The 22,409-nt window shown below is 44.0% G+C and overlaps 1 protein-coding gene across 1 annotated transcript in view; it reads left to right on the top strand.

The window, feature by feature from the left end:
- The window catches only part of LOC122791259, a 120,761-nt gene extending 99,368 nt beyond the window's left edge, over positions 1 to 21,393 (top strand). Inside the window, exon 5 of the mRNA XM_044058931.1 lies at positions 20,219 to 21,393. Coding sequence (XP_043914866.1) covers positions 20,219 to 21,067 — 849 coding nt within the window. The 3' untranslated portion in view covers positions 21,068 to 21,393. The remainder of the gene's footprint in view (positions 1 to 20,218) is intronic.
- Positions 21,394 to 22,409: the final 1,016 nt, after the last annotated feature.

Raw genomic sequence — 22,409 nt, forward strand, 5'->3', positions numbered from 1 at the left:
AGTAGCTTAATGGTAGAGTGGCCAGAAGCTGACTTTGAGAATCAAGGTTCAAGTCTTAGCTAAAGCATGGACTTGTTTAGTTCTCTGCTACTGCGCTTCCACCAGTGCCACTGCTTCCAAAATATTATGCTCAGTTTAGCAGTTTGAGTTGTGCTTCAGTTATGGACACACACAGACACACAGACACACAGACACACTTCTAAATAAAATGGGCAAACTAAATCTGTTGGGCTGCATGCTTTGTTCATGTACATATAGTCATGTATGGAATGTCTAAAATGGTGCCCGGAGACTGCAGAGTCATTTGATCAAATCTGTACTAAAAGGGTCTGGTGTTACAGTGCAGTGTGTGACACATTGTCCTCTTTTTCCTATAAGATGGATTGGTTTTAGGGGGCTGTATTATTGTTGTAAGAAAGGAGACTGCATTTGAATTTGATGTTCTTCGTGTTTCACTGTTGCAGTCATTACATTTGGGTTATCTGCTTGCAGGTTGCCCTCAGACAACCTGGTTAACAAAGTCTTGGGTTCTGCGTCGGTTGTTGTCAGGTCGTCAGGGGTATAAAACATGCAGCCGACACCATTACACTAGTCTTTCTTGCTGTGCGGTGCCCAAAGCAGAAGCAGTTCGCAAGTGCCGGTCGGCCGATTCCTGAAATTTTGGTTTTTGAGTTTCAGAACCAAAGTCTTCAACTAAAGCTAAGTACCCCTTTGGGGAAACTTTTTCTTGCTCCTTACTGATGTCAGTAAAAGTTAATAATTGCATTACTTGTGGAAAGCAAATACCGCGTAAAGATTTTCATTCATACTGTATTCCTTGCCTAGGTCCTGACCACGACGTATCTTGCTGTCAGTTTTGTGCTCTATTTAATCAGCTCACTATCCATCGTCTGTATATTTTTGCCTCTAAATGTTTCTGTTCTCTGTTTAATTATCCATAAATGTTAGCTATCCGACTACCGGGATTCCGAAGAAACGCAAAGATTAAGATAGAGACAGCCGCCGAGTTCCAAAACTGCAGACGACGCTTCTCCTAAGCCAGTCGCCAGTTCGCCGGTACTCAGTGAGACACATTTGCAGCCCCTGATACCCACTACTTCTGATTCGCAGGCTTTTACTGAGACCCATTCAGAGTCCGGTATGCCGCAAGATGCTTCAACTATGGAACCCACGGATGTCTCTACCTTGGATGAGTCTGGAGCCGTTGTGCAGGCACCAGCTTATGAGGGTGTATTCAGGCCTACGGACTTGCATATTAAATTGACGCCTCCATCATTACTTGGGCCTAAATCTCAATCCATGTCTAAAAAAACGATGCCCAGGCCACATGCTCAGGCCTCTATGCCTAAAAAACAAATAAGAATGGCTGAAGATCTAATAACACTAATCAGGGGTAGCCAACCCCCCCCCCCCTTCTAGAGGCCTAGGACTGAGGTTGATTATGAATCTTCTGATCAGGATTCTGTTTTTTCTGACTCCTCTGATGACCTGGATTTGTCCTGGATTTGTCCTTACCTATTTATGAGGATTCTGATGCAGAGGACTCTATTCCCTCTGCTTCCCCTCCTGAGGATTTTTCTTTTGGGGAAACCTTGCATACTCTAAGGGAGCATTTCCATTGGGGAAGCCAGGATTTTTCTGATTCAAAAAAGAGGCTTAGGGATTTCCTCCTTCTACCTCAGCATAGGCCTTTAGCTATTCCTCCTGTACTAGACATTGTTGATGATGCTTTCAAGGAATCTAGTTTGGCCCCTGATTTCCTGCCTCCTGCGCCCAGAAAACCTGACAGATACTACAGTGTCCCCAAGTCCCACGAGTTCCTTTACAAAAATCCTATTGCAGATCCAGAGACTATTTCACAGAGGACCAATGGCATTAAGGCTTCTACTGTTAAAAATCCTACCCCTTCTGATAGACTCCAGGGTGCTGGATAGATGGGGTAAGAAGGTTTACACTTCGTCAACCTTGGCCATTAGGGCTTTAAACTGCCAGTTTAATATGTTAAAATATCAGCAACATGTTATTGGACTGCTTAAACAGAAAATAATGTTGATTCCTGACTGTGTGGAAAATAAAGAATTACAGGATTTAATGCATTCTGCCGAACAAGTTGGAAAACATACTTTGCAATGTGGTTTTGATTCATTAGAGGCCTCTTGCAGGGCTACTGTTACTGAGTCTGTTCTCAAAAGGCATACTTGGCTTAAGGAGCAGTCTTTGCCTGATCATGTTAAAGCTAAATTGTTGGATGCTCCTTTAAATCAGGACCGCCTGTTTGGCAACAAGGTTGAGGAAGTTCTTAAAAAGATGGGAGATAAAGCTAAATCTATGCAAACTGTTATGATTATTTACAAGTTCAGCCTCCTAGATTTAATAGGCACTGGCCCTCTAAGAATTGGTCCTTTCCAGCCCCTTCCAGGTCTTCTCAAGCCAAACCCAGACACAGCAAAAACCCCAGGTTTCAGTCCCAGGGGACTCACAGAACTAAGCAGTGGGGGGGCCTCTACTTCCAAGTCTGGGAATAAGACTCCCCTCTATGCTAAACTGTCTCTGTGACTTCCTTTTAAAATTTCCAAGCACTCATCATCTGACTGCCCCTTTGGGGGGAAAGATTGCTCTTCATGCAAAGAATTGGGAACTCGTTACCCAGGACAAATGGGTTTTAAATATAGTGTCCCAGGGATACAGATTTCACTTCCACACACTGCCAACACTAAGTGGGTGGCCGGATCTACCCCCAAATCAGTGGGCAGATGCCCAAAAACAAGTACTTTCTCTCTTAAGCATGGGGGCTATTCAACTGGTACCAGAAAAGGAAAAGGGACAAGGTTTCTACTCGAGACTTTTCCTGGTACCCAGAAAAGGCAATTCATGGCATCCTATCCTGGACCTGTCTACTCTAAACACCTTTTTGGAGATTCCAAAATTCAAGATGCTGACTCTTCACCAATTACTTCCTATGCTAGCCAAAGATGCCTGGTTGGCAACACTAGATTTAAAAGAAGCATACCTACACATCCCAATCAGGGAATCTTGCAGAAGATGCCTACGCTTCAAAGCTACACGCACTATCAGATGTTCATCGTGCATACAGCTGCAGTCATAATAGATGGGTTATCCTGCCATCAGGCGGGTCCTCGGTCGGCCGAATTCCAAAATCTAGGTCTGACGTTGGTTGTCGTCACTTCTTCCCTGACGTCAGTGCGTCAGGGGTATAAAAGAGGCAGCCAGCGCCATTTTCTTCAGTCTTTCTTGCCGCGCAGTGCCCGAAGCAGAAGCAGTTTGCAAGTGCCGGTCGGCCAGCTCCTGAGATTTACGAAAGTATTTCAGCCAAAGTCTTCTTGAAAGCCAAGTACCCCGTTGGGGTAACTTTTCTTGCCTCAGACCGATGTCAGACAAAGTTAATAATTGCATTTCATGTGGGAAGCAAATACCGCATAAGGATTTCCACTCTTTGTATACCCTTGCTTAGGCCCAGACCACGACGTCTCGGCCTGCCGTTTTTGTGCTAGATTTAATAAACGCACTTTTAAGCATCGGGCGGAGTTCACCTTTCACTTTTTTGGCAAAAAGTTTAATTATATTATGTCGTCGGATACTCGGACTCCAGTTTTGAGCAAAAAACACAAAGATAAGGACCGACATAGGAGGTCCGCACCACCTACTGGAACCGGTACTCAGTGAGGCGCCTACGCAGCCCCTGAGTACCGATGACCATGCATTACCGGTGTCTTCAGTACCCGAGGTCGCAGGCTCCTCGGCCCCCATTCCTACTGCAGATCCCGACGCCACTCCTGATGGGGAAACTCAGAATTTAGACAGGCCTGCCATTTCTCAAGAGGTCTTCAGGCCTTCCTCCTTCTCTATTAAAGCCTTCACTAAATCTAAAGCAGCCATGAAAACCAAAAAACAGGTTCCTCAGACCCCCTCTCAAGGCACCATGCCTAAAAAACAGATGCTTAAAATGGCTGAGGATTTGATTACTCTTATCAGGGGTTCTCATCCCCCCTCTGACAAAAGGCCCAGATTACAGGAAGACTACCCTTCCTCAGATAAAGCTTCTATTACCTCAGAACTATCTGAGGACCAGGATTATGCCTATTCTCCATTTGAAGACTCTGATGCAGAGGAGTCTGTTCCCTCGGTCTCCCCCCCCTGAGGACTTCTCTTTTGGGGAAACCCTGCATACATTGAGGGAACACTTTCACTGGGAAGGCCAAGATTACTCCGATTCCAAGAAAAGGCTCAGGGAATTTCTTTTGCTCCCCCAGCATAGGCCTCTGGCTATCCCTCCTGTTTTAGATATATTGGATGATGTGTACACAGAAGCCAGCCTTAATCCTGATTCTTTGCCTCCAGCTCCTGTTAAACCAGACAGGTATTACCGGGTTCCTGATTCTCACCAGTTCCTATATAAAAGCCATACTGCTGACCCAGAAACAATTTCACAAGGTCCCAAGGGAATTAAGTCCTCTACTGCTAAAAATCCATTACCTTCAGAGAGAGATTCCAGAGCTTTAGAAAGGTGGGGGAAAAAGGTGTACACCTCGGCCACTTTAACCATGAGGGCATTAAACTGTCAGTTCCATATGTTAAAGTATCAACAGTTTTTGATATCTCAGCTGAAAAGCAAGATGACGCAACCAGAACAACCAGATTTAAAAGAGTTGCAGGATTTGTTGCATGGTGCAGAGCAAGTGGGTAAACATACCTTGCAATGTGGTTTTGATGCTTTAGAGGCCTCATGTAGAGCTGCTGTTACAGGATCTGTTATACGTAGGCATGCTTGGCTCAAAGAGCAAACCTTACCAGATCATGTCAAAGCTAAATTATTAGATGCACCTCTTCAAAAAGATGTATTGTTTGCTGTTAAAGCTGAGGAGGTGCTAAAGAAAATGGAGGAAAAAGTGAAATCAATGCAAACCGTGAAAGATTTCCTGCAGGTACAGCCTCCACGTTTCAGCAGAAACTGGCCTTCAAAAAATTGGTCCTTTCCAGCCACGGACAGACCTCAAAGGGGCAGATACAGGCACCCAAGGGGCAGAGGGCAACCTCAAGGATCGCTCAGAGCCAAACAATGGCAAACGCCAACCCCAAGAGGTGGAGAAGATAGATCACAGTCTTTTAGAAAACAGACACAATGACTTCCCCCTACACCCGCCAAGCAAAGCTTTAATGGCAGCACCTTTGGGTGGAAAATTGACATCATTATTCTCAAAAAATAGGCTTATTGTTACAAAAGACAAATGGATTCTGGACATTATAGACAGAGGCTACAGGTTCCACTTTCACACCCTTCCAAAAATGAGAGTCATGCTAAACCTGCCACAAAATCAAAGGGCAGAGGCACAAAAACAAGTTTCAGCTCTCATAGACATAAACAATTCAAGAGGTACCTGCAAAAGAACAAGGTCAAGGGTTTTATTCCAGACTATTCCTGGTACCGAGGAAAGACAAAGATTGGAGACCTATCTTAGACCTATCCATCCTAAACACATATCTACAGGTGCCAAAATTCAAGATGCTCACATTACAGCAGCTTCTTCCCATGCTGGGCAAGGAGTCTTGGCTGGTAACATTGATCCTCAAGGAGGCATACCTGCATGTCCCTGTCAGACAAGATTGCAGAAGATACCTCAGATTTCTTGCAGGTTCAACCCATTACCAATTCTCTGCATTGCCCTTTAGCTTATCTACTGCGCCCAGAGTGTTCACGAAATGCCTGGCATCAGTAATCGCCTTCTGCAGACTACAAGGGATACAAATCTACCCATATCTGGACGACTGCCTGATCCAAGCGGACAGCAAGGACATACTACTGCAGCACCTGGCATTTGTAATAAAACTGTTGAACTTCCTGGGATACACAGTCAACAAAAAGAAATCAAAACTAATACCCTCTCAACAAATAATTTTCCTGGGTGCCAGCTTGGATACAACCACACAGATGGCCTACCTCACGCCAGACAAGCAAGGGAAACTGTCTCAATACTTCAGAAAAATGGCAACTTACACCAGGCTAACTGCAAGGAAAATCCTGCAGGCTCTGGGATTCATGGCATCTTGCATCCTACTAATCCCATGTGCAAAGCTGCATATGAGGAAACTTCAATGGTACCTGAAAAACTTATGGTCTCAACACAGTCACAGCCTGGAAACAATTATCCCACTCATTCCATGCCTTCAAAAGGAATTTTTGTGGTGGACTCAAGCTTGCCAAAGAAACACAGGTCTTCCTTTCTGAGTACCTCAAGCAACTCAAATCATCACAACAGACGCCTCAGACTACGCCTGGGGAGCACACATGACAGATCAGTGCATTCAGGGAAAATGGACCAGAAAAGAGAAGCACCTCCACATCAACCAAAAGGAAATGCTAGCCGTGCAAAAGGCTATTATGACCTTCAAAGACCTACTGCATCCAGGCCAGCTATTGATAAGGACAGACACCACCACAGTGATGTGGTACATAAACAAACGGGGGAACTCATTCATACCCCCTGTGCAGGCAAGCCATGACCCTATGGAACACAGCACTGGAATTGCAAATTCAACTGCAGGCACAATTCCTGCCAGGGAAGGAAAACACACTGGCAGACAACCTAAGCAGAAATATGACAGATCCACACGAATGGAAGTTGCATCCTCAACTTTTCACAAAGATAACTCAGGCATGGGGACAGCCAGACATAGATCTCTTTGCTACCCACAGAAATTGCCAGTTGAAAAATTTTGTTCAAGGACCTATCATCCACAGGCCTGGAAAGTGGACGCACTTTCCTTCAATTGGGCAACATTGACAGTCTATGCCTTCCCGCCTCTTCCTCTGTTGCCCAAAGTTCTATTAAAAGCCAGAGCAGAGAGGCCAAAAATGATTCTCATCGCTCCAGACTGGCCAAGACAACACTGGTATCCGCTCCTGAGGAGCCTGACACACTCCCCACCATGGATCCTACCACTAGTCCCTCTTCTGTTGTCCCAGCACAACTACAAAACCCTTCACAGCCATCTCAAAATTAAATCTAGCTGCATGGAGAATTCCTTGATTGCTGAACAGTTTCTCCTCTCCAAGGAGCTGCAGGATGTCATCTTGGAGGCCAAAAGACCTTCCACTAGAAAGGCTTACTCCGCCAAATGGAAACGATTTTATGCCTGGAATCTCGAAAAGGGACAGAATCTGTGGGTAATAAATATACCTCAAATTTTACAGTACCTAGCTGAGATGTTAAACAATGGACTTTCCTTCTACTCCAAGATCCACGCTTCAGCCATTTCTGCACAATGCAACACAGATCCTCCATTATTCTCTCACCCTCTCTTAAGGCAGTTCCTCAGAGGGGCAAAGAATTTAAACCCCCCAAGGAAATCACCAGTCCCTGCTTGGGACCTCAACTACGTATTGGAAAAGCTGACCCTTCCTCCTTTCGAGCCAGCTTCTTCAACAGAGTTACAGTACTTGTCATGGAAAACAGCCTTTCTTCTGGCTATTACCTCAGCACGCAGGGTTTCGGAGCTACAGGCCCTCATGGCTGTGCAACCATTCATCATTTTCCATCAGGACAGAGTTTCCTTACGAACCAATCCTACCTTTATGCCAAAGGTAGTATCCAGTGTAGCTTTGAATCAGACTATCCACTTACCTACCTTTTATCCTAATCCACAAAACAAAGGGGAAAGACTACTACATTCCTTGGACATTCACAGACAACTACGTTACTACTTGGACAGAACAAAGCCATTCAGGAAATCTGAGCAACTCTGTGTCCTATGCTGTAGGTGCTCAGGGAAAGGCTATTTCCAAACAGACAATTTCAAAATGGATAGCCCACTGCATACGCTTTTGTTACTCATTTCATGGAAAAACTGTGCCTGCATGCATCAGATCCCACTCCATCAGAACCACAGCTACCTCTGCAGCCTTCCTCAGGGGGGTCCCTACCAAGGACATTTTGGAAGCAGCCACCTGGAGTTCAGTGCACACTTTCTCCAAGCACTATCACCTCCCACTATACTCAAAATCTAGAGCGGGCTTTGCCACAGCAGTCCTGCAGGGCATCCTAGCCCCTCCTAGTTCCACTTAGTACCTACCACCCTTACTTAGCTTTGGGATTCTACCCATCTGTTATGACTGCAGCTGTATGCACGATGAACATAGTACAGTTTTGTACCTACCATAAATGTAGATGTTCGAGTGCTCATACAGCTGCAGTCCAGGTTTCCCTCCCTCCAACTCCTCTTAGGACAGGCCTTATCAACATTGCATCTTTGCATAACATTATGATGTTCATCGTGCATACAGCTGCAGTCATAACAGATGGGGTTATCCTGCCGTCAGGTGGGTCCTCTGTCGGCAGAATTCCAAAGTCTAGGTCCGGCATTGGTTGTCGTTGCTTCTTCCCCAGACGTCAGTGCGGCAGGGGTATAAAAGAACTAGCCGACGCCATTTTCTCCAGTCTTCTTGCCGCGCGGTGCCCGAAGCAGAAGCAGTTCGCAAGTGCTGGTCGGCCAGCTCCTGAGATTTACGAAAATTTTTCAACCGAAGTCTTCTTGAAAGTTAAGTACCCCGTTGGGGAAACTTTTCTTCCTCAGACCGATGTCAGACAAAGTTAATAATTGCATTTCATGTGGGAAGCAAATACCGCATAAGGATTTCCATTCCTTCTGCATTCCTTGCTTAGGCCCAGACCACGACGTCTCGGCCTGTCGTTTTTGTGCTAGATTCAACAAACGCACTATTAAGCGTCGGGCGGAGTTCGCCCAACACTATTTTGGTAAAAAATTTAATTACATTATGTCGTCTGATACTCCGACTCCAGTTTTGAGTTAAAGATGCAAAGATAAGGACCGACATACGAGGTCCGTGACTTCTGCCGACACCCCGCTAAAGCTGGCTACAGGTGCTCCGGTTCTCAGCGAGGCGCCTACGCAGCCCCTGAATACCGATGACACTTCATTAGCGGTGTCTTCTGTGCCCGAGGTCGCAGGCTCCACGACCCCCACTCAGACTACAGATACCGACGCCACTCTTGGCGGGGAAACTCAGAGTTTAGACAGGCCTGCCACCTCTCAAGGTGTCTTCAGGCCTTCCTCTTTTTCCATTAAGGCTTTCACAAAATCTAAAGCAGCCATGAAAACTAAAAGACAAGCTCCACAGAGCCCCTCTCAAGGCCCCATGCCTAAAAAAACAGATGCTCAAAATGGCTGAGGATTTGATTACTCTTATCAGGGGTTCTCAACCCCCCTCGGACCAAAGGCCCAGACTGAAGGAAGACTACCCTTCCTCAGACCAAGCCTCTATTACCTCAGAACATTCTGAGGACCAGGAATATTCAGATTCCCCTTTTGAAGATTCTGATGCTGAGGAGTCCATTCCCTCGGTCTCCCCCCCTGAGGACTATTCTTTTGGGGAAACCTTAATACCTTGAGGGAACACTTTCACTGGGAAGGCCAAGATTACTCTGATTCCAAGAAAAGGCTTAGGGATTTTCTCTTGCTTCCTCAGCACAGGCCTCTGGCTATCCCTCCTGTCTTGGATATATTAGATGATGTGTACACAGAAGACAGCCTCAACCCAGATTCTTTACCTCCAGCTCCTGTTAAACCTGACAGGTATTACCAGGTTCCTGATTCACACCAATTCCTATACAAAAGCCATGCTGCTGACCCAGAAACTATTTCACAGGGTCCCAAGGGAATTAAGGCCTCTACTGCCAAAAACCCATTACCTTCAGAGAGAGATTCCAGAGCTTTAGAAAGGTGGGGGAAAAAGGTATACACCTCTGCCACTTTAACCATGAGGGCATTAAACTGTCAGTTCCATATGTTAAAGTATCAACAGTTTTTGTTATCTCAGTTAAAAAGCAAAATGACACAACCTGAACAACCAGATTTAAAGGAGTTGCAGGATTTGTTGCATAGTGCAGAGCAAGTGGGTAAACATACCTTGCAATGTGGTTTTGATGCTTTAGAGGCTTCATGAAGAGCTGCTGTTACAGGGTCTGTCATACGTAGACATGCTTGGCTCAAAGAGCAAACCTTACCAGATCATGTCAAAGCTAAATTACTAGATGCACCGCTTCAAAAAGATGTATCGTTTGGTGTTAAAGCTGAGGAGGTACTAAAGAAAATGGAGGAAAAGGCAAGATCAATGCAAACAGTGAAAGATTTCCTACAGGTACAACCTCCACGTTTCAGCAGAAACTGGCCTTCAAAAAATTGTTCCTTTCCAGCCACGGACAGACCTCAAAGAGGTAGATACAGGCGCCCGAGGGGTAGAGGGCAGTCTCAAGGATCATTTAGAGCCAGACATTGGCAAGCACCTACACCAAGAGGTGGAGAAGATAGATCACAGTCATTCTGAAAGCAGACACAAAGACTTTCCCCTTTGCATACCAAGCAAAGCTTTAATGGCAGCACCTTTAGGCGGAAAACTGGCATTATTTTCAAAAAAATGGCATATTGTCACAAAAGACAAATGGATCCTGGACCTGGACATTATAGACAGAGGCTACAGATTCCACTTTCACACCCTTCCAAAAATGAGAGGCATGCCAAACCTGCCACAAAATCAAAGGGCAGAGGCACAAAAACAAATTTCAGCTCTCATGGACATGAAAGCTATTCAAGAGGTACCTGCAAAAGAACAGGGTCAATGTTTTTATTCCAGACTATTCCTGGTACCAAGGAAGGACAAAGATTGGAGACCTATTTTGGACCTATCCATCCTAAACACATATTTACCCGTACCAAAATTCAAGATGCTCACATTACAGCAGCTTCTTCCCATGCTGGGCAAGGAGTCTTGGCTGGTAACATTGGACCTCAAGGAGGCATACCTGCATGATCAGACAAGATTGCAGAAGATACCTCAGGTTTCTTGCAGGTTCAACCCATTATCAATTCTCTGCATTGCCCTTTGGCTTATCTACTGCGCCCAGAGTGTTTACGAAATGCCTGGCATCAGTAATTGCCTTCTGCAGACTTCAAGGGATACAAATATACCCATATCTGGACGACTGCCTGATCCAAGCGGACAGCAAGCACATACTTCTGAAACACCTGGCGTTTGTAATAAAATTGTTGAACTTTCTGGGATACACAGTCAACAAAAAGAAATCAAAACTAATACCCTCTCAAGCAATAATTTTCCTGGGTGCCAGCTTGAATACAAACACCCAGATGGCCTACCTCACGCCAGAGAAGCAAGGGCAACTATCTCAATACTTCAGAAAAATGGCAACCTTCACCAGGCTGACTGCAAGGAAAGTCCTGCAGGCTCTGGGATTCATGTCATCTTGCATCCTGCTGATCCTATGTGCAAAGCTGCATATGAGGAAACTTCAATGGTACCTAAAAAACTTATGGTCTCAACACAGCCACAGTTTGGAAACAATTATACCACTCATTCCATGTCTTCAAAAGGAATTTCTGTGGTGGGCTCAAGCATGCCAAAGAAACATAGGTCTCCCTTTCTGCATGCCTCAAGCAAATCAAATCATCACAACAGACGCCTCGGACTACGCTGGGGGGCGCACATGACCGATCAGTGCATTCAGGGCAAATGGTCCCAAAAAAGAGAAGCACCTACACATCAATCAAAAGGAAATGCTAGCAGAACAAAATGCTATTATGGCCTTCAAAGACCTACTGCATCCAGGCCAGCTATTGATAAGGACAGACAACACCACAGTGATGTGGTACATAAACAAACAGGGAGGAACTCATTCATACCCCCTGTGCAGACTAGCCATGTCCCTTTGGAACACGGCTCTGGAATTGCAAATCCAACTTCAAGCACAATTCCTGCCAGGGAAGGAAAACACGCTGGCAGACAACCTAAGCAGAAATATGACAGATCCACACGAATAGAAGTTGCATCCTCAAGTTTTCGCAAAGATAATTCAGGCATGGGGATTGCCAGACATAGATCTCTTTGCTACCCACAGAAATTACCAACTGAAAACATTTTGCTCAAGGACCTGTCATCCACAGGCCTGGAAAGTGGACGCACTTTCTTTCAATTGGACAACATTGACAGTTTATGCCTTTCCACCTCTTCCTCTGCTGCCCAAAGTTCTATTAATAGCCAGAGCAGAGAGGCCAAAGATGATTCTCATTGCTCCAGACTGGCCAAGATAACACTGGTATCCACTCCTGAAGAGCCTGACGCATTCCCCACCATGGATCCTGCCTCTAGTGCCTCTTCTGTTGACCCAGCACAACTTCAAAACTCTTCACAGTCAGCTGAAAACCCTCAATCTAGCCGCATGGAGGATTCCTTGATTTCCCAACAGACCCTCCTCTCCAAGGAGGTGCAGGATGTCATCTTGGAGGCCAGAAGACCTTCTACTAGAAAAGCCTACTCCGCCAAATGGAAACTGTTTTGTGCCTGGAATCAGAAAAAGGGCCAGAATCCTTGGGTACTAAATTTACCTCAAATATTACAGTAACTACCTGAGATGTTAAACAGTGGACTTTCTTTCTCCTCCATCAAGATCCATGCTTCAGCCATTTCTGCACAATACAACACTGATCCTCCTTTATTCTCTCATCCTCTCTTAAGACAGTTCCTCAGAGGGGCTAAGAATATAAAACCCCAAGGAAACCACCAGTACCTGCTTGGGACCTCAACTTCATTTTAGAAAAACTGACCCTGCCTCCATTTGAGCCAGCTGCTTCAAAAGAACTGCAATATTTGTCATGGAAAACAGCCTTCCTTCTGGCCATCACCTCCGCACGCAGGGTTTCGGAACTACAAGCTGTCATGGCTGTGCAACCTTTCATCATTTTCCATCAGGACAGAGTTTCCTTACGAACCCAACCCTTCCTTTATGCCAAAGGTAGTATCCAGTGTATCCTTGAATCAGACTATCCACTTACCTACCTTTTATCCTAACCCACAAAACAAAGGGGAAAGACAACTACATTCCTTGGACATTCACAGACAACTTTGTTATTTGCCAGGACAAAGCCATTCAGAAAATCAGAGCAACTCTTTGTGTCCTATGCTACAGGTGCTCACGGAAAGGCTATTTCCAAACAGACAATCTCAAAATGGATAGCCCACTGCATACGCTTTTGTTACTCATTTCATGGAAAAACCGTACCTACAAGCATCAGATCTCACTCCACAAGGGCCACAGCTACCTCTGCAGCTTTCCTCAGGGGGGTTCCTACCAAGGATATTTTGGAAGCAGCCACTTGGAGTTCTGTGCACACTTTCTCCAAGCACTATCACCTTCCACTATACTCAAAGTCTAGAGCGGGCTTTGCCACAGCAGTCTTGCAGGGCATCCTTGCTCCTCCTAGTTCCACTTAGTGCCTGCCACCCCTTTTTAGCTTTGGGATTCTACCCATCTGTTATGACTGCAGCTGTATGCACGATGAACATAGTACAGTTTTGTACCTACCATAAATATAGATGTTCGAGTGCTAATACAGCTGCAGTCCAGGTTTCCCTCCATCCCCTCTTGGGACAGGCCTTATGACAAACACCTCCTCATACAACCTGATTGGGGTATTCTTTTATGGTGTATTTGTTTGCAAACTACTGATTTTTGATTATATTACATTGCATTATTACATAAGTTTATGTTTTGCCTTCCTTCTGGGGGCACCTGACATCTCGGGCAAGAAAAACTGAAGAAAATGGCATCGGCTGGTTCTTTTATACCCCTGCCGCACTGACGTTAGGGAAGAAGCGACGACAACTGACGCCGGACCTAGACTTTGGAATTCGGCCAACCGAGGACCCGCCTGATGGCAGGATAACCCCATCTGTTATGACTGCAGCTGTATTAGCACTCGAACATCTACATTTATGGTAGGTACAAAACTGTACTTTTGCCTTCCTTCTGTGGGCACCTGACATCTGGGGCAAGAAAAACTGAAGAAAATGGAGTTGGCTGCCTCTTTTATACCCCTGACGCACTGACGTCCGAGAAGAAGCGACGACAACCGATGCCGGACCTAGACTTTAGAATTCGGCCGACCGAGGACCCGCCTGCCGGCAGGATAACCCATCTGTTATGACTGCAGCTGTATGAGCACTCTAACATCTACATTTATGGTAGGTACAAAACTGTACTTTCTCTGCACTGCCCTTTGGCTTATCTACTGCACCCAGGGTATTCACAAAGTGCCTAGCTCCAGTTATTGCATTTTGCAGGCAAAGAAATATTCAGATATACCCATACCTGGACGATTGTCTAATTCAGGCAGAATGCCAGGACATACTTTTGAAACATCTCGCCTTTGCAAAAAGGGTTCTAACTTGTGTGGGTTACACCATAAACGAAAGGAAATCACACCTGGTACCCTGTCTTATCCGCAGTGGTACAGCGGTAGCATTGTTACCTCACAGCAAGAGGTTCTCCTGTTCGATTCTGGGCTGGAGTGCCTTCCGCGTGGAGTCTGCATGTCCTCCCCGCAGTAGAGTGGCCTCCGAAAGACGTGTGTGAATGGACGTGCCTTCACTGAAGGTTGGGCGTTGGGCTGGCAACTCGACACCATAAAAATCGACTGCCAGTCATTAGCGGACTGGAGTTCCACTGTGGCAACCCCTAACCGGGAAAAGACAAACAAATAAACCCTGTCATCAAATTATATTCCTGGGAGCAAGCTTGAATACAGCTTCCCAGATGGCTTACCTCACGCCAGAAAAGCAAATTCATTTGACAACCTACTTCAAACAAGTGGCCACAAAAACCCTGCTATCTGGAAGGTAAATACTGCAAGCCTTTGGGTTCATGGCCTCCTGCATTCTTCTAATTCCATATGCAAGACTGCATATGAGGAAACTACAGTGGTATCTAAAAAGCCTATGGTGTCAACATTCTCAAAACCTAGAAACAATGATTCCTATCATACCTTGCCTACTCCTAGAATTCCTTTGGTGGGCAGAGACCTGCCACCAAAACAAGGGACTACCATTCACACCACCCCCTGCCACCCAAACCCTAACAGCAGATTCATCAGACTATGCATGGGGGGCTCACCTGGCAGGGAAGTGCATTCAGGGCAAATGGAACCCAAGTCAAATGCACCTGCATATCAATCAAAAAGAAATGTTAGCTGTACAGAATACTCCGACAGCCTTCAAGGACCACATTCTTCCAGGACAACTAATGGTAAAGATGGACAACACCATTGTTATGTGGTACGTAAGCAGGGGGGGACACATTCTTACTCTGCAGACTAGCCATGGCATTGTGGAACACATCCTCGAGCTACCAAGTGCACCTACAAGCTCAATTCCTGCCAGGAAAATTAAATACACTGGCAGATGGACTAAGCAGAAACCTCATGGACCCACACGAGTGGAAACTGGAACAAAGGATTTTCAACGTATTGACAAGCAAATGGGGGTATAGACCTGTTTGCCTCTCCCCAGAACTACCAGTTGGACAAATTTTGCACAAGGACTCCCCACAATCAAGCCTGGAAAGTGGATGCCCTGTCCTTCAGCTGGAAAAACCTATCAGTCTATGCATTCCCCCTCTGCCTCTGCTCTCTAAAGTACTACTAAAAGTCAAACAGGACAAACAAAGGATGATTTTGATTGCTCCAGACTGGCCACGCCAACACTGCTACCCTCTCCTGCACAGTGTGTCATGGTTATCTCCATGGCATCTGCCTCCGACTCTCCCTGCTGTCTCAGCAGGAGAACCAGATTCTGCACCCTCAGCTTCCAACACTGAACTTTGCAGCCTGGTTAATTACTTCTCTCCTTTACCATCCCTCAGCAAACCTGTGATGGATATCATCTTAAAGGCAAGGAGGCCTAGTACTAGAAAATCTTATACTGAAAAATGGAAAACATTCTGTGCCTGGAATCAATCTCAAGGGATGAGCACAGCAGCGCCCAATTTACCTCAGATTTTACAGTACTTAACAGAGATGCTTCACAAGGGCCTGTCTTTTTCCTCCATTAAAATCCACGCCTCAGCCATTTCAGCTCATTATAACACAGAACCCTCTCCTCTTCTCTCATCCATTGCTCAAGCAGTTCCTCAGAGGGGCCAAAAATTTGAGACCACCCAGGAGAGCTCCAACCCCAGCCTGGGACCTTAACTTTGTCTTGGATAAACTCACTCTACCTCCTTTCGAGCCAGCTGCTACTGCAGACTTAAAATTTCTTTCCTGGAAAACAGCCTTCCTTTTAGCAATCACTTCAGCTAGAAGGCTATCTGAATTACATGCCCTTATGGCAGTGGAGCCTTTCATCATCTTTTATGCGGACAGGGTGTCACTCGGGACCAATCCATCCTTCATGCCCAAGGTGGTATCCAGTGTGGCTCTTAATCAGTCCATTCATTTGCCAGCTTTCTGTCCCAATCCACAGAATAAGGGGGAGCGGATTCTGCATACACAGACAACTTAGATTCTACTTGGACAGGACTAAATCTCGAAGAAAATCTGAACAACTGCTGGTAGCATTTGCTGCAGGGGCAGAGGGGAAGGTTATTTCAAAACAAACCATTTCTAAATGGATAAGCCATTGTATTCATTTCTGCTATAAGCACCATGGAAAACATAACCCCCAGGGGATCAGATCTCATTCCACCAGGGCTGCATCTACTTCTGCAGCCTTTTTCAGAGGTGTTCCTACCAGGGATATTCTAGAAGCTGCTACCTGGAGTTCAGTTCATACTTTCACCAAACATTATCACTTACCAATTTTCTCTAAATCCAGAGCTGGCTTTGCCACTGCTGTTTTGCAGGGCCTTATAGATGGTCCTAATGCTGTATAAATCCATCCTCCCAACCATAGCTTTGGGAATCTACCCAAATGTATTGACTGCAACAGAGAAAAACATAGTACAGTTGTGTGCGTTTACCATAAATGTAGATGTTCGAGTGTATTCACTGTTGCAGTCCTGGTTACCCTCCAGCCCCCTGTTTTTCTCGTACTATACCTCTACTTTCTTTTACTATGCTTAAAAGCCTTTTTGGTCTATTTGCTTTTGTTTGGAGGTATATTTTTGTGTTTTTAATTACTTATATATTTTGCTCCCCATTTTGGGGGCACCTGACATCTGGGGCAAGAAAAACTGATGTAATGGCGTCGGCTGCATGCTTTATACCCCTGACGACCTAACATCATGGAAGAAGGGACAGCAACCAACACAGGACCCAAGACTTTGTTAATCAGGCCGACTGAGGGCAACCTGCCAGCAGATTACCCAAATGTAATGACTGCAACAGTGAATACACTCTAACATCTACATTTTTGGTTAAGTGTACACAACTGTACTTTCACACTTCCTCAGGACTAGAGGAGTTCAGGCCTGGGCTGGTGAGGTCTGGAGATCACTCTTCTCAAGGGACTTCCATTACAGCCCCTTGAGTAAGAGGATGCACTTGACTCCCCTTGGAGTGTACAGCCCAGATGTAGATCTGATTTGAGGGAATGGTTCCCCAAAATACCCTCTTGGGGGCATTTCCTTCAGGGAAATTTTGGAAATAAGGCAGAGGGGATCAGGGCCATAGACACCCACCTCCCCTGAGGAGTAGATTTTAAGGGGGTCTAGGACTCCACTACCCCAGCAGCATAGGTAGTGCCTCCCCCAGGCAAAAACTGGTAGATGTGATCTGTTGTAAGGTGTGGAAAGGCCAGGGTGTAGTTGAGACAATTTTAAGAAAGCCCAAGAGAGCCTTGTTTCCAGTGTCCATTTCTTTTCATGTAAGACTTATTGTTATTTATGCATTATGATAGGTTTTTATCCACATTTTATTGTTTTAACTAGCTACCTTTTTTGATTATGGCAGGAGTGCATCTGTCGAGTAATATTGTGTAGAAGTCAAATGTCTAGACTTTGTACCATAACAAAGATACCTTTTCATAATGTCTTATTACCAGCTATAGGTGGAGGAGCAAATTCATAGCTTGGGCATCATTAGGATACCTGTGGGTGTTGGTTTATTTTGTCTGTTCTTTTGACTGCATTAGAGCTTTTTGTTTTGCTCGTTTATAATGCTTTGTTTTTGAAAAATGTGGCCAGCACTCCACCAAACTAGAGGTTTTGTCCCCATCTTCCACCCAGCTTTGAAAATGAGCTTTAACCACAACACTAGAGTTTGTACTGCCTTTAGCATTTGCAGACATATCTTGAGTCCTGCTGTCTCAGAGATCTTTAATTGCCACAGTAGCCTCATCCCCAGAAGTGGACTCAGTCCCACAAGTTGTTTCTGGCACTCCCTGCTCAAAGATGTTGAGGAGTTTCTCAGTGTTCCTTCTAACTCCTAACAGTGTTCCCATTCAAGATCAGCATTTCTGTGCCTTTTCTGAGGTTATCATAGGTTATGTTCCCCTCCACTTCAGGTTTCATGATTGACTTTCATGGCCTCAAAAGAAGTTGGCCTTACCAAGCTCCCAACACTTGAGTCTCGGTTCTGTGACCACTACGTCTGCTTCTTGAACAGTACATGTATGTGAAATCTGGACTGCCCTCCCACATTGGCATTGTTTGGAAAGTCTGTCTTTGTTGTCATGATTTCCCTCACTGCCAGTTATTTATGTACCCAGAGTACTCCTACTATACATTTGAAAGCACAGTATGAATCTCTTGCTACATGTTTTGATCAGTGTGTTCAGAATATATAGTGTCTAGTCTAATGACATGACTAGTGCTTTACCTTAATCTTTGGCTGAAGGTACTCTGTTATTATATGTGGATTTGGCTGAAGGTACTCTGTTATTATATGTGGATTTGGCTGAAGGTACTCTGTTATTATATGTGGATTTGATGTTCATTATGGGCAGTCACTGACTGGCACAGAAGTCCAGTAATAATTTGCTATTCAGGTTTATAATTTCTGTCAGTCACATACCTCCCATTATCAACGTCCTTTCCATGTGAGCAGTAAAGGTAGTATTGCATTGAACACCAGTCCCATGGCTTCAAAAGAAGGCCAGGTTCTCAGAAATAGCTGTTGAGTGCACATGCAGAAACAGGGCTTTCCTTTCAACAACTTGCAGTTGAATTGTGGCATCTTTTTCATCAGTTGGCATGAAGTCTTAACTGTGCAATACCCGGCCCGGGGCTTGTGAGAGTCTCCACACACACCTTGTTCCCCTTTTTGTACTGGTCCCCTGCAACCAGGTTCTAATATTCTTTGAAAGAGCTGTCCATGAGGGTGGTGTTTTATGAATCACTTGTCTAACCTCTTTTCTTAGAGTAGTTTTTTCAAGCTTGACCCTGCTTCAGCTAAAGCAAGTTACATTATCTGTTACTGCAACTGTAATTTTTTTTTTTTTTTTACAGTTAAGGTATGGTGGCTTCTTGAAGGTTGTAAGATTTCCATTCCATCCATGTAGCCTGTGACAAAAAAAGTAAACAATACTAGGTTAATCCTTTTTCAAAAGCTATAAAAAAAATTGCCTCTAAAAACACAATACTTTTTTTCTGAAATCATTCTAAAAAAATTATTCGATACCTAATGTAATTGTCCAAAACATGCAAATAAGGAGATAAGCGCCTGATACAATACTAATAAAATCAAACTGCAGGCACAAAAAGAACACGCAGGCAACAGTCCGGCTAGAATACTCGAGGCACAGAAAACACATAACCGCTTAACGATTCACTGCATTTTCGTCAACCAAGGACTTCATCAGGTGTACACACACAATAAATATTCAAACCTATTTATATACTCCCATTCATTATTAATTAACCAAATCAAATTATTAAACACACATTGTCTGAAAACATAAAATATAAACAATAATAAAACAAATAAGCAAATATATACTTGTAAAATGCATCAAAAAGTGTTAACAAACATACACAAATCTATTAATAGACTGGCAGCCATTGCACTAGAATAATCAAATAAAAAGTTCTAAAGCTAATTTAATCACACTGTATTTCACTTAATATAATACTCCATCTAGTGGTTAAAAAAATGTCTAAATTACATTAAATAAGCATTACAATTCATAAAGCCGAGTCTGAAATAAGTATGTATAAAAGGTATTCATTTTTTTCTAATGCAATTGTACTTGTTTAGAAATTGTCTATTAATCCTCCCCATTGACTTTATACTCCTGAGTCTACACACACACTTATTCCAAGATCATTCTGCAATATATTTTCATTAATAACTCTTAGTTGCTGTAATGTATTGTAGTGTCTGATAATGCATTGATAAACATCAGTTGAGAAATAGTATCCTTAAGATTAGGTAATGTTTTGTTTGTTTTCTGCCAAATTAGATGGATCAAGTCGGGAAGAATGGATCAGCCAGCAGCACTGGTTCTTTGGAGAGAGCATCGTTGTTTTGTGCCACAGGCTCCCCAAGTTCCTGTTCTAGTTTATCAAGTCCCAGTGATTCTTTGACCAGGACAAAATCTTCTAGCAGATTCTCCTTGTTTTCACCACCATGGAACAGTAGTTCAGAATCTGATTCAAGCTCTCCATCCCGTTCAGGATCTAAAAAGTTCAGGAACTGCAGCAAAAAAGGAGCAGCTAAAGCTGAGGAGGGCATAGATTCCCATCAAATCATGCCTGAACATTTTCATTACTCTGAACCTGTTATGTCCAAAGTGACTGATTACATATATGTGGGAAACATTAATGCAGCATACAGTGGGCGTATTCTTTGTAAGAACCATATAGACAGTATTATAGATATGAGCGATCTCTCTAGTCAACAGAATGTGTGGCTCATCCCTTGTACTTGTTCTCAGGATGCTAAACACAGTTGGTCCCGCCTTAAAATACATTTGAATGACTCCTCCACCAGGAAGGGGGACAATTTAAAGCAGTGTTGTTTTGAAGACATCATTGATTACATCAGTGCATCAGTGGAGAAGAAGAAGCGAGTTCTGATTCACTGTAGGGATGGCTATTCTCTGGCTCCTACTTGTATTATTCAGTATCTAATGCTCAAACAAAACATGACATTAATGGCAGCATACGAGTTTGTGAGAGCTAGGTACCCTGTTAACATAAAAGAATGCCATCAGAACCTGTTGGTCAGTTTGGAGAAATCACTAAGACCTGGGAATATTGACCCAGAGTGTTTTAAGCAGGCCTTGTCCAGAAAGGTGGCTTGGACTTAAAATTAAAAAAAAAAAAAAACTTCTTGTGGAGAAAAGGGCAGGTTCCCCAACTCCTGATACAAGTTTTGTAAAAATGCCTTATTACAGAAAAATGAACATTTTAATTGTGTGCACATTTAAATCTAAGAATCTGTCTTTTATGTGGTGCTTTAATAAAAATTCCTTATTCCTGCCATTCCAATGAAGATTAGTGTGTATATAATATGTTCTGTTAATCTGCTAGATCAGTTTAGAGTTGTGAAATTTGCACTGTTTGGGAAAACCTACTTTCTGAGGGAAAGCTTGTTTAAATGTCAATTTTTTAAATAAAATCTGATCAAAATACATTTTGCTAGAATAACAGACATAGTACTGCATACGTTTTTGTTTTTTTATTGGAGAACACTGTCACTCTTCCGTCTCAATTTTACCTCATGAAAAAGTGCTCCAATAATAACAGTTTTGTTTATAAATTCACCATGGTCGGAAACTAAAAGTGTTTTGTGTTGACATGCACACAAGTGCGACTGTTTGGTTCCAAAGCAGGAGTGTGTTTTGTTTGCATTAGCCAAAGATCTGTACAACTTGCTGGTTAGAGTGATAATGTTTTGAAGTGCTGTCACCGCATTACTCCTGTCATCCTTCCAGGTTTACTTTGTTCATTGGTCATTTACTGCTGTTTACTAGTCCTCTCCTTTCTTGTACTGTGTGTGTGTGCGTGTCTGTGTGTGCGTGTCTGTGTGTGTGTGTCTGTGTGTGTGTCTGTGTGTGTGTGTCTGTGTGTGTGTGTCTGTGTGTGTGTGTCTGTGTGTGTGTGTGTGTGTGTCCCTCTGCTCCCCTGAGTACAAAAGCAGTACATCACTGTCTTGTGTCAAGTTACCTCCGGTTTAGTTTCCCTACTGACTCCTCCGGACTAAAAACAGTTGTGTAAATAGGGTACACCTGAAGCAGAGAAGGACCAAAGAGTTGCAGTGTAGCAGCTAATTAAAATGGTGTTTTCAGAGTGTGCAGGAAAAACAGAAAAAAAAAAGTTGAGGCTACAGGCTGTAAATGAAATGTTTTGTCTGTTTTTGTAGCTGTTCAGAGCATGTATTAACTTCGCTGCTTAGTCCAAAGAATACAATAAGCTGAAACATGTTAGTGTTACACTTGTAAGTGCAGGTGTGTCACATAAAAACAACTGATGTTATTGAAAAGCTTGTATATCTTCACATCACCATGGTTATGATCCTGTTAATGATTCAGAGGGTGTAGTGAGAGTAACTATTAAGACATGTAGTTGACCATTCTGATGAACCTTGCCAAGTAGATTGTGAAGTCCTTGTCAGTACATCTCAACATGCCATTACTCCAGTAACTCTGT

Source organism: Protopterus annectens, chromosome 17.part0 (assembly GCF_019279795.1).
Source record: "Protopterus annectens isolate FY-2018-M chromosome 17.part0, PAN1.0, whole genome shotgun sequence".
NCBI classification, from domain to species: domain Eukaryota; kingdom Metazoa; phylum Chordata; order Ceratodontiformes; family Protopteridae; genus Protopterus; species Protopterus annectens.